Genomic DNA, 12,506 nt, shown 5'->3' with positions numbered 1-12,506 from the left:
AATTGTGATCTCTCCTTTTTCATTTTCAATTTTGTTAATTTGAAGCATCTCTCTTTTTTTTTTTTGATCAAATTGGCCAGGGGCTTGTCAATCTTGTCAATTTTCTTAATTGTTTTCTTAGTTTCCAGTTCTTGTTTTTTCCAGTGCCTTTAGGTAAGAGGTTAGGTTATTAATTTTGGATCTCTCTGTCTTTGTTTTGAAGACATTTAGTGCTATGAAGTTTCCTCTGAGGACCGCCTTCTTTGTGTCTCATAAGTTTTGGTACGATGTGTTCTCATTGTCATTCATTTCTAGAAATTTTGCAATTTCACTTTTTATTTCATCCATTAGCCATTTATTGTTTAAAAGTGTGCTGTTCCATTTTCAAGCACCAATGGGATTCTTGGTGGGTGTTTTGTTGTTAATTTCTAGCAATATAGCATTGTGATCTGATATCATGCAGGGAATTATGTCAATCTTCTTAAGTATATGGAGACAGGCTTCATTACCCCGTATATGATCTATTTTAGAGAATGTTCCATGGGCTGCTGAGAAAAATATGTAGTCTGTGGATTTGGTATGGAAGGTTCTGTAGATGTCTGTTACATCTAAGTGATCTATGGTTTTGTTGAGCTCTCTTACTTCCCAGTTGTGTATCTGTTTGGATGATCTGTCTGTTACTAATAATGGTGTATTGAAGTTCCCAACTATGATGGTGTTGTTTGTTATTTCTGTTTTATTATCAACTAGGATTTTCTTTATGAACTGTAGTTCCCCTGTGTTTGGTGCATACAGATTTATTATTGTAATATCCTCTTGATGGATTATTTCCTTGATAAGTAGGAAGTGGCCGCCTTTCTCTTTTCTTGTTTATTTTTGGTTTGAAGTCTGTTTTATCCAGTATTAATATAGTTATGTCTGCTTGTTTCTTATTCCTGTTTGTTTGGAATATTGTTTTCTACCCTTTCATCCTGAAGAGGTATCTGTCTTTAGTGGTGAGATGGGTTTCTTGAAGACAACAGATTGAAGAGTCTAATTTTCTGATGCATCCTGTTAGCTTGTGTCTCTTGATGGGTAAATTAAGACCATTAATATTTAGGGTAATGACTGTGAGGATTGATTTGAACCCTGCCATGTTGTGTTGGTATATTTCATTTGGTGTTTTCATGGACTTTGAAGTCTTTTGTGCCTTCCCTGAGTTTGGTTATTGTGATTTGCTTCTTATAGGCATTTGAGGTTGATTATTTGATTCTTCTATGTGGGAAATTTTCTGAAATACTCTCCTTAGGTTTGGATTTGTGTTCATATAATTGTAAAGCTGAGTTTTGCCATGGAAGCTTTTTCTTCCACCATCTATTATGAGGGATACTTTTGCTGGGTAAAGTAGTTTGGGTTGGAAACCATAGGATCTTAGACTTTGCCGTGTTCCATTCTAGGCCCTACCAGCTTTCAGGGTTTCCATTGAGAAGTTCGAAGTAACTCTGATGGGGTTACCTTAAAAAGTGATGTGCTGAGCCAGGTGTGGTGGCGCACGCCTTTAAACCCAGCACTCGGGAGGCAGAGGTAGGAGGATTGCCATGAGTTCAAGGCCACCCTGAGATGACAGAGTTAATTCCAGGTCAACCTGGACCAGAGTGAAACCCTACCTGGAAATAAAAAAAAATTGATGAGCTGTTTTTCCCTACTTTCTTTTAGGGTTTTCTCTTTGGTGTCAATGTTTAGAGTCTTAATGACAATATGTCTAGCAGAGTTTCTCCTTTGGTCCAATCAATGTTGGGAGTTCTATTAGCTTCTTGTATCTTGAGGGGCCTTTCTTTTGAGACAGTGGGAAACTTTTCTTCGATTATTTTGTTAAATAAGTTATCCTTGCCTTTGGTCTGAATTTCTTCTCCTTCTGGTATTCCACTGATATGGATATTAAGACGTTTAAGGGTATCCCACAATTCCATCATGTTCTGTTCACAGAAATTTTTGAACTTATTAAAACTTTTGAATTCTCAAACTGTTTCTTCCATCTTGTCTTCCAGATAGGAATTTTAATCCTCCACATGGCTGACTCTATTCTTGAGAGCTTCTAGAGAGTTTCGGACTTGTTGAATTAGGTTTGCATTTTCTACTACTTTTCTATGTATAGTTTCCATCCCTCTGTCAACCTTTCTTTTCATATCATTTTCTGATTTTCTTGATGCTTCTTGGAATTCATCTTTGCATTTATTTATGTCTTCATTTAGCATCACCAGCTGGTTTTTGAGGTCCTCTTTTATTATACTCTCCTTCATATCTCTTAACTGTCTTTGAACTCCCTCCATTTTCTTATCTATTAGGTCTAGTCTAGTGATGACAGCATCCACATGATTATAGGTCCTTTGTTGCTTTTCTGCGTGTTCTACCAGTAGTTTGGTCAGGGTTGCATTGCTCATAGCTTCATTTTGGTGTTCTGATCCTAATTACTCTTCTATGTTTTGATTAGAGATGCTCATTATAGGACTCGGTGATCTTACTGGATTTACTTGCATTTGATTTTTCATGTTATTTCTTTAGCACTGTGGTCTGCCCATCACAATGTATGGGAGATAAAGAACAGGACTGTGGTCTCGTTGGGTGGGGGAAGTGGCGCCTCTTGGGGGAGCTGGCCTGAGCTAGCCAGCAGGCAAACATATGGGCAGAGTGGACCTGAGCTAATACATGGGTGGGTGGATCAGCCTGAGCCCAAGCACAGTAGGAAGCTGAAGCAGCCTGAGCTCCTGCATAGACAGGTGGCCATGGGAGCAGTAAGTGGGCAAATGGGAAGAGCAGGCTAAGCTTGCACAAGCAGGGATAGGCAGCACACGTGTGGTGGGCAAATGGACCAATGGAGCCTGAGCTCCAGTGGGACAGCAGGTGGAACCTGCCCAAGGTCACGCATGGGCAGGGGCAGCAAAACAGTGCCCCTGTGCAGTGAGGTAAGTGGAACTATGTTGGCCTGGGTCTCCTACAGTAAGTGCAGAAGTATCGTGAAGCTGGGGCTGTCTGTATAGCGGCTGCTTGGGGGTATTGAGGAACTGGTGGGCTACCTCAAAGTGAGGGAATCAGCGATTCCTGTTTTTCCCCTCTGTGCCCTTCCACTGGTGATCTATTAGAGATTGTTCTCCCCTAAAAGACCCAGTGAACCCTTAATGCCTTGCCTTTCTTTCCCAGGGATGTGTGATGCAGCTAGGAGGTTGCCATGTTGGCCAGAAGTCCTATCTAATTCTTGATAGTTGCATTTCTTATTGTCATTATGAACCCCAGTAAAGTACATAGCTTACATCAAAATTTCTCTTTCCTCTCTACCCAGTTCAGACTCATTGATCTTTACTAAACTCTCTTAAATCTTTGATGGCAAAAACTAAAAACAAAATGGTAATAGAAAAAAAAAAAACAAATTGAGATTTTTTTAGATGTGCAAATTTATTGGATTAAAATTTTAATTTTCCAATGCTCCTGGGTAAAAATTACATAGCATCAAAAATTTCAGACAGTAGACCTAATTGTGGTTTACTCATTATTCAGAATCTTCTAGAAACTGAGGATGAAAGAAGCTTGAGTGGAAAGAGGAAAGGATAGTAGTGAGGGCAACAATGAAAGCAGTGGCTGCAAGGCATTAAGATTTTAACTGATATTGCGAAGACCTAGTGACTTAAAATGTCAATTCGTAAAGGAGAAATCTGTAGCTGGATCAGCAATAAGAAGACTGGCAGATCCTAGGAGCCAAATAGGTTGGGTAACAGAAGCTAGAACTGTAATTCAGGGAAGGGAAGCCAGAGAGTCCATAATTCCGAGGTCTGAAGCCACTGGAACCACAGCCTACTGAGCAGCATCTTCTAGATCCACAGCCCAGGGTCCTGAAGCTGCTGGACCCAAAGCCCAGAGATCTGCCATAAGGAGTCTGGCAGGGAGTGCAGGGCGAGGAGGACCTTGGGTAGTAGCAGGAAGGCTGGCAGGGGCTGGTCACCACACAGGACCTCTGGCAGTTGGTGGGCTCAATGCAGGTCTCCTGGCAGCCACCATGGAGAGAGGAGCCCAGCTGGCAGGTGCTGGGAGAGCAGCAGTTGGTTCTGGTTCTGTAGACCAGGTTGCTGGGGAAGGAATTGCCACAGGAGGACCAGGAGGAGGGCAGGTAGCCCCTGAAGGAGCGGGAGGAGAAGTTTCCAGAACAGCCGTTGTAGGACATGGTGAAGAGGAGCTGTGAGCTCAGCTGGAGGTGATTGAGAAGATTCTGAGTTTACTGTCACCCTCTGGACAGTGGCGCTTATATACTCAGCAATAGGTGTGGTACCCAACCAATCATCCTTGACTTATTTATGCTCATCTGCAAACCACACAATTTAGCAATCTCTCTTTAATTGCATCTGTATGGTTTTCCACATAGCATATTAATGGGTGTCACAATTCTGTTGTCACAGCAAAAGCCAATTAGCTACTCCTATGTCAGAATTACTATGAATATTTTATGTTAATACCTAACACATTGACACAAGGGAAGCCCCTATCTTCTTCTCTTTTATGATACCTGCTGCTGCTGCCTCATAGGTATCCACATCTGCCTGGCTGGTGAGTACTTCTCTCTTAAAACTGGACATGACGTTGATACCCATCTCCTATAATCAATCAGTCTCCATAGGAATGGGGCCCTTCACTAAAATGATCCACCTCATCACCATCTGTTCCCTGTTCTGTAAAATTCTCTTGTGGTAATTTACTGTAGCAAAAACTGAGAGATAATACACAAAGTACCACACTTACATACCACATCTCATGTTCAATGAAAAGTGATAAGCAATAGATAAAAATGAGACTACATCTAGAAACAGCCACTGGTATTCATTTAAAGGTAAATTGGAAAAAAAAAAAAAAAAACAAAACTCAGTAGAAACAGCCACACTTGTTTACTGAAGAGAGAAAGGATTTAAAAGTTACTTTTTTCTATATTCATTCATGAAAGCCTCCTGAGAAAAATAAATATAGTTTAATTATATTCAATTCTAAAGGTGAGGCACTTCTATAATAGAAGGCAATAATTTCTCAATTTATTTTTAATGAACCCTAACAAACTTCCAATACTAATGCTAAAAAATACCAAATGTATGGTAGTACCAAAGTGCTATAGCATAAACTTCCTAGAAGGAAAGGGAATGAGGAAAGAAGAAAAATCACACAATTCAATTAGCTATTCTGGAGTTCCACACCTTTAATCCCAGCACTCAGGAGGTAAAGGTAGGAGGATCATCATAAATTCAAGGCAAGTCTGAGACTACAATAGTGAATTCCAGGTCACCCTTGGCTAAAACCCAGACCCTACCTTAAAAAACAACCAAAGCAAAACAAAACAAAACACAAACAAACAACAAAATAGATAGGGTTTATGATTTTGTGCCTCCCCAACTAGGTTGAATGCTCATCAATTTGATGCTGTGAACACTATTCCTTTCCCATTTTTTTTAAGAGTTTTTGCTTCAAAAATAATCCTTAAAGATAATTTTGAGGTCAAATATAGTTATGAATGACATGAACAACACATGTTATAAGACAAAACCCCTGAAGGTGGGAAAGTAAATTTTTCTTCGGTTACTCTTCCTATTCCAGGAGTCTTTCTGGCCCCACTTCATGTGAACAAATGTTCCTATTTCTTTTATATCTAAATCTCTTGAGACTTTTTCCACATTGAGCTGATGACTTTACAATTTATATGTACCCAGCCTTTAGATTAAATTCATCAGTGGATAATACCTATCTCTGCCATTGTTCATATATGAGTTATTCACAGTCATTTACAAACTTGTGTTTTAGGCATAAAATTTATTATAACACAGGGATGCTCAGCAATAGACGGACTGCCCCTTTCTTTCTTTCTTTCTTTCTTTCTTTCTTTCTTTCTTTCTTTCTTTCTTTCTTTCTTTCTTTCTTTCTTTCTTTCTTTCTTTTTGAGGTAGGGTCTCACTCTAGCCCAGGATGACTTGGAATTCACTATGGAGTCTCAGGGTGTCCTGGAACTTATGGAGATCCTCCTACCTCTGCCTCCCAAGTGCTGGGATTAAAGGCATGTGCCACCACGTCTGGCCTACTGGCCTATTTTATTAGAGGTTTTCTTCAGTATATTGAAGATAAAATGCCTTGTGAGATTTAACATCTGGGTTGTGTTTTTACCAGAAACTTGCCAACACCAGAAATTTTCAGCTTCTGTGGTGCCACTCTCCTGCTATTCTCCAAATTTCTAGCCAATGTATCACGAACATGCCAGGCATCTTGTTAACCATTATTTAGGTTTGAACCTCCGTAATCAAAATTCAGTAGTTCCTAAATCGAGATACAGTAAAAACATAAAGATATATAAAGAACTAGAAAGAAAGGGTTCAGTGGAATGGGGGTGTGAAGGGGACAAAAGAAAGTAATGGGAAGGGACTGTGATCACCTTGCTGTATGTCCATATGTACAAATCTTCAATAAAACGACGGGAGAGATGGCTTCATGGTTAAGGTACTTGCCAACTTGAACAAAGGCATCAAGCAGATGTACATGGCCCTGCCTCAGGGCGAGAAAGTCCCAGCCATGTATGTCTGGATAGATGGTACCAGAGAAGGGCTGTGCTGCAAGCCCCGCACCCTGGACCGTGAGCCCAGGTGTGTAGAAGAGTTGCCAGAGTGGAATTTTGATGGCTCCAGCATTTTCCAGTCTGAAGGCTCCGACAGTGACATGTACTGCCTTCCCAGTTGCCATGTTTTGTGACCCTTTCCGCAAGGATACCAACAAGCTGGTGTTCCGTGAAGTTTTCAAGTATAATCGGAAGCCTGCCGAGACCAATTTAAGGCACACCTGTAAGCGGATCATGGGCATGGTCAGCAGCCAGCACCCCTGGTTTGGAATGAAGCAAGAATACACTCTCACGGGGACCGCTTTGGTCGACCTTCCAATGGCTTCCCTGGGCCCCAAGGCTGGCATTACTGGGGCATGGGAGCTGACAAAGCCTACGGCAAGAACATCGTGGAGGCTCACTACCCGGCCTGCTTATATGCTGGAGTCAAGATCTCAGGAACAAATGCCGAGGTCATGCCTGCCCAGTGGGAATTCCAAACTGGACCCTGTGAAGGAATCCGCATGGGAGATCACCTGTGGGTGGCCCACTTGATCTTACATGGTGTATGCGAAGACTTTGGTGTGATAGCAACCTTTGGTCCTGAGCCCATCCCTGGGAACTGGAAAGGCGCAGGCTGCCATACCAACTTCAGCACAAGGCCATGTGGGAGGAGAGAGGCCTGAAGTGCATCTAGCAGGCTATGGAGAAACTCATTAAGCGGCACCAGTACCACGCGTGCCCACGATCCCAAGGGGGGCCTGGGCAATGCCCGGCCCCTGACTGGCTTCTAGGAGACCTCCAACATCAACGACTTTTCCGCTGGTGTTGCCAACGGCAGCGCCAGCATCCACATTCCCCGGTCTGTCTGCCAGGAGAAGAGGGTTATTTCGAAGACCGGTGCCCTTCCGCCAACTGCGACCCCTTTGCAGTGACAGAAGCCATCATCCGCACAGGTCTTCTCAACGAGACTGGCCATGAGCCCTTCCAGTACAAAAACTAAGGGAAGATGCTTCCAGCGACTGAGCCCTTCCCAGCTCTTCATCCCACTGCAACTCTCCCTCTCCCTGGTGTCTTAATTATCCCCATTACTCAAAAGTGGGATTTCAAGGTCTTTTTATTCCCCATGCCCAGTGAACCTTGCTTTCCTTGGTCAGGATAGAGGGGTCAAGTTCTTAATCTCCATGTACCCAGACCCTGTTTTCTTCCTTTCTAATGTGTGGGTGGGGGCAGGGAAAGGTGGTGACCGCTTCTCTCTGGAGGTGAGCTTGTCTGGTAGATGTCATTTCAGCACAAAACAGGGTTTGACGGAGGGGAGAACTTTCTCTAAAGGACAGCTGAAAAGGCAGGCCTGACTACTTAGGATGGCATGTCTCCTTGGTGGGAAACTTCAATTCTGAAGATTAAACCAACTCTCGCAAGGCGTGGTGGTGCACGCCTTTAATCCCAGCCCTCGGGAGGCAGAGGCAGGAGGATCGCTGTGAGTTTGTGGCCACCCTGAGACCCCATAGTGAATTCCAGGTCAGCCTGGGCTAGAGTGAGACCCTACCTTGAAAATCCAAAAAAAAAAAAAAAAAAAAAAACAAAGAAAGAAAAAGAAACCAACTCTCACTAGTGGAGGTTAGGAGAAGAGCAAGAACTGGGGGTTAGTTTACCTCTTGTGTTTCTCTTGCTTGGAGCCACACACACCCTTCACAAACAACAGCTCAGAGACAACAGATGGCTGTCCTACCTTAAGAGAAGAAAAGTTCTTTACTGCTTGGTCCTCCATTTATAACACAAAGCAAAGCAGTATTTTTATATTTAAATGTAAAAACAAAAAAAAATTATATAAGGGTTGTGGATATGTGTGTTTTTCTAAAGAAAACAAACATCCTGATCACTGGGTGCCAAATGTGAGGTAAATTATTTGGTTCAAGGGTCCCCTTTGTAAGTAAAGAAAGTATCAGTGGGGAACATAGTACTAGAAAAATTGGTTATTTGGGACTGTTCCTCATTTTACCAGGATTTCCCTGCCCATTTTTTGCAGGCGATAGGTACACATTACTTGCAGTCTCTGAGCCCCGTGTCTAACTCTAGAAGACACACACGCTCTTGTCCACATGTGGGTTTAGAAGTATGAGTTGGCTGGTCAACTTTGTTACTGACAAGGGGGTGTTGGGGTTATTTTTTGATGGGATTTTTAGCATGTCACTAAAGCAGGCCTTTTGATGTATTAAGCTTTTTTAAAGCAAAACAAGTTTTAGACTTTAATCACATTTGTATGGTTTCTAAGTCTAGTTTTACAGCATTGCCTGTTTGCTTCAACTGTCTTTCCACTTGCTTCTTGGCCGAGCTGGGGACAGACCTGTAGTTAAAACACTTCTAATTTTGTATCCTAGTGTCTTGTTCTCCCAGAAAAATGTTCTTGTTTGTTAAAATTCCTAGGGAGTAGTCTTTCCTATCATAACAAACATGCCCCACCCTGTCAAAAAAAAGTTAAAAAAATAAATAATGGGAAAAATGAGTTTCTCTCATCATTATATTTTAGTAATAATCAGCCACAAAATATTTCTTTACATTATCCAAAAATAAGTTAGAATTTATAATTCAAAAATACTTCAACTCCACATTATCAAATATATATTCATTGAAAAAGCATACCATAGCTGTATTTCATCAAATTCCATATGCAATATTGGAGGACTATTCTTGCTGTAAAATATTATCAGAATTTTTCCCTGGGGATCTTTTGTTAGAGTTCTAAAAGGTCAGAAAAAAACACTGAAAATGACCTTATTAACATATTAATGAGGTCTATAAGTATATTCCATTACATAAATGTGTCTAAAATCTGGATGAAAATATTGCTTCAAAAACTTGGCTGTTAATTTAGGAGATGATCCTAGAAAAGTGCTAGAGGCAGAGGGAAAATGTGTGAGGAAAAGGAAGGCGATATGAAGTAGTCCACCACTATGGGTAACTAGAGCTCAGTTCAAAGAAAATCCTTCACAGGGGTTCAGCATGCTTTGTGTAGGAAAACTCTGTAGGCAGAATTTTATAGACATTTCCAATAATCAGCCCTCAGCATTTAACTCCGATCACCTGGTGAATATCAGCAGGAGGCTGACAGCTGCTTTGGGGGTGGGACGCCACGGTGAATAAAAGATGGAAATAAAGAAGACATTGTCTCAGAAGATAAAATGGAGTGATAAAAATGTAACCACATGAGGCAAGTTTAAACCATCTTGTGACATTGTAGAAAGCATGTGGCAGAGAGTGACCAGGTTAAAGAGACAGGGTGGACACTCACAACTGTGGCTTCTGAACTTGCTGAAGATTTGCAGGTATCTCCAGGTTAACATAGAAGAATTTTAAATAAACCTTTACTTGACTCAGTCACTCCCATATAATTTGAATGTAAATAAATATATGCATACATGCTAATCCTACTTTACATGCCTAAAACAAAATTTGCCTCTAAATTCCCTGCTATCCACGAAACAAATAGTTTTATTTTCTAAAAAGTATGAATAAGATTTAATATATTCAGATTTCCTGCATTTTTTTTTCTTCTCCAGATCATTGTCTAAGAGGAATCAGGAGAAAGGTAAGTCTTTGAAACTTATGCAGATCACAGGTCAACAGAGAAACCATGTGTTAAAGTCTACACTGAAAGGACACTCAACCACCAGGGGGCGCATGCGTCTGGAGCTCCTTGGCAGAGGTTGAAGGCCTTGGCACTCCCATTTTATTTCTCCCTCTCCTGGTCTCTTTCTCTCCCTCTCTTATACAAAAAAAAAAAAAAAAATCTTACGTCCTCACAAAGCACAGACATTGCCTGGGAGCAGTCTATGGAAAGCAGCATTTCTGCCAAATTACAGTGTTAGATTTTAGATCACAGCCCTAAGAACCATAGTCAATTAAACCTCCTGTGGCTTAAGGTATGAGAAGGGACTTCATGCTGCCACACATACAGATGAGATTCAAGCAGGTCTTCTCCCACCTTAGCAGATACACTGACTCTGAAATTCAATAGTTTCTTCCACTTCAGCTTCTGAGTGCTGATTATGGGTTCCTGTTCCCAAGGGCCAAGTTGGTGAGCAGGGGTGATTCCGAGTACTGTCCTTGGCTCTTGTTCTGGATATCAACACTCCAGTTAGCCTTGGCATATAGTTTAGCTCTTGCTGCTGGATACGAAACAGGATGGATAATGCTATGTAACTAATATACATACATATAAACATAGTTTTAGAGAATAATGAAAAGTAAGATTAATCTTCAGTTGGTTTTGCATTGAAGCCAAAGCACTGCTTCAAATTCACTGAAAAGAAAATAGCATATTCATTTTATTCCTTGCAATTTAATGTATTTTTTTTCTTATAACTTCCTGTGACAAACATAAAAATTATGTCAAGAGGAAAAGGAGGGGCATCCCTAGACTTGAGGGAATGAGCATTACTGTAAGAGTCACAACATTTCTGACTTAGGAGTAATTTATTGGCTTTGCCTATAATAACTAAATTATAGTACCCATAAGTGCAATCTGTGGAAAATTATTCAAATGCAATTGCAAAGAGATTACTGAATAATGAATTTTTAAGTGTGGGAATATAAATAGGTCAAGGATGACCGGTTGGGTACCACACCTATTGCTGAGTATATAAGCGCCACTGGCCAGAGGGTGACAGTAAACTCAGAATCTTCTCAGTCACCTCCAGCTGAGCTCACAGCTCCTCTTCACCATGTCCTACAACGGCTGTTCTGGAAACTTCTCCTCCCGCTCCTTCAGGGGCTACCTGCCCTCCTCCTGGTCCTCCTGTGGCAATTCCTTCCCCAGCAACCTGGTCTACAGAACCAGAACTGACTGCTGCTCTCCCAGCACCTGCCAGCTGGGCTCCTCTCTCCATGGTGGCTGCCAGGAGACCTGCGTTGAGCCCACCAACTGCCAGAGGTCCTGTGTGGTGTCCAGCCCCTGCCGGCCTTCCTGCTACTACCCAAGGTCCTCCTCCCCCTGCACTCCCTGCCAGACTCCTTATGGCAGGTCTCTGGGCTTTGGGTCCAGCAGCTGCAGTTCCCTGGGCTGTGGATCTAGAAGATGCTGCTCAGTGGGCTGTGGATCCAGTGGATTCAGTTACCAGAATTATGGAGCCCGCAGCTTCCCTGCCCAGTATTTTCGATCCCGTTTGTGCAACCCTATCTCTTTTCCTTCTAGCCGTTTCTATTCATCTTGTCACCAGCCATTCTATACTTCTGGCTTTTATTGATTAATCTGTTGGTTTATCAGACCCAGAGTGGAATGTAGATTCTAGAGTAAGATCATCTACTAAATTTGTCCATTTAGAAATATCCCTCTATTCTTAATTTCAATTCCTCTCTCCTTTCAAGCCCTCAACTTCAATACTAACTCTCTCAAATTACTAGGTTCACGAACAATCCAAGTAATAATACTGATCAAAATGATAATTTTTGTGTTTCTCCCTATATTGGAAAATCCAGTGATTTTAATAAACTTTCCACTCTGTTGCTCAGATATGTTGTGATTGCTTTTATTTGCAAATAATGGGTTGTGAATTGAATGGAAAATGTTCCCCATAGGCTAATACGTTTGAACATTGGGTCCTGAGCTGGTGGTGCTGTTTGGGGAGGTTGTGGAACCTTGTGTGCCATAGGAACAAACTCGAAGAGGTATGTCTCGGGCAGGCAGGCTTCGAGGCTTGTAGCCCTGCTCTTACTCCTGTCCTTAATCTGTCTTCTGGTCCACCAAGATGTGAGCCAGCAGTCTCACACTTCTGCTGCCACAGCTTCAAGCTGCCTCTGCTGCTGAACTTACCCAGCTATGATGCAGTAAGTCTTCGGGACATTAACCAAATTAAGCCTCCCTCCCTCAACTTGTTTTTATAAGATATCTGGCCAGGGTCCAGACAACAGTTGTGCCCTATGTGTTAACTCCTGTGCA

At 41.8% G+C, this 12,506-nt stretch overlaps 2 protein-coding genes across 2 annotated transcripts; one reads left to right on the top strand and one right to left on the bottom strand.

The window, feature by feature from the left end:
* Positions 1-3,676: 3,676 nt before the first annotated feature.
* LOC101597482 (keratin-associated protein 13-1-like) lies at positions 3,677-4,217 on the bottom strand. The gene has a single exon (XM_004654558.3). The coding sequence runs from the start codon at positions 4,169-4,171 to the stop codon at positions 3,677-3,679; it is 495 nt and encodes a 164-aa protein (XP_004654615.2). The 5' UTR covers positions 4,172-4,217.
* Positions 4,218-11,246: 7,029 nt separating this feature from the next.
* LOC101615139 (keratin-associated protein 13-3) lies at positions 11,247-11,814 on the top strand. The gene has a single exon (XM_004654408.3). The coding sequence runs from the start codon at positions 11,293-11,295 to the stop codon at positions 11,812-11,814; it is 522 nt and encodes a 173-aa protein (XP_004654465.1). The 5' UTR covers positions 11,247-11,292.
* Positions 11,815-12,506: the final 692 nt, after the last annotated feature.

This window comes from Jaculus jaculus, chromosome 5 (genome assembly GCF_020740685.1).
Source record: "Jaculus jaculus isolate mJacJac1 chromosome 5, mJacJac1.mat.Y.cur, whole genome shotgun sequence".
Lineage (NCBI taxonomy): Eukaryota > Metazoa > Chordata > Mammalia > Rodentia > Dipodidae > Jaculus > Jaculus jaculus.
This window is presented reverse-complemented; position numbering and strand designations above follow the sequence as displayed.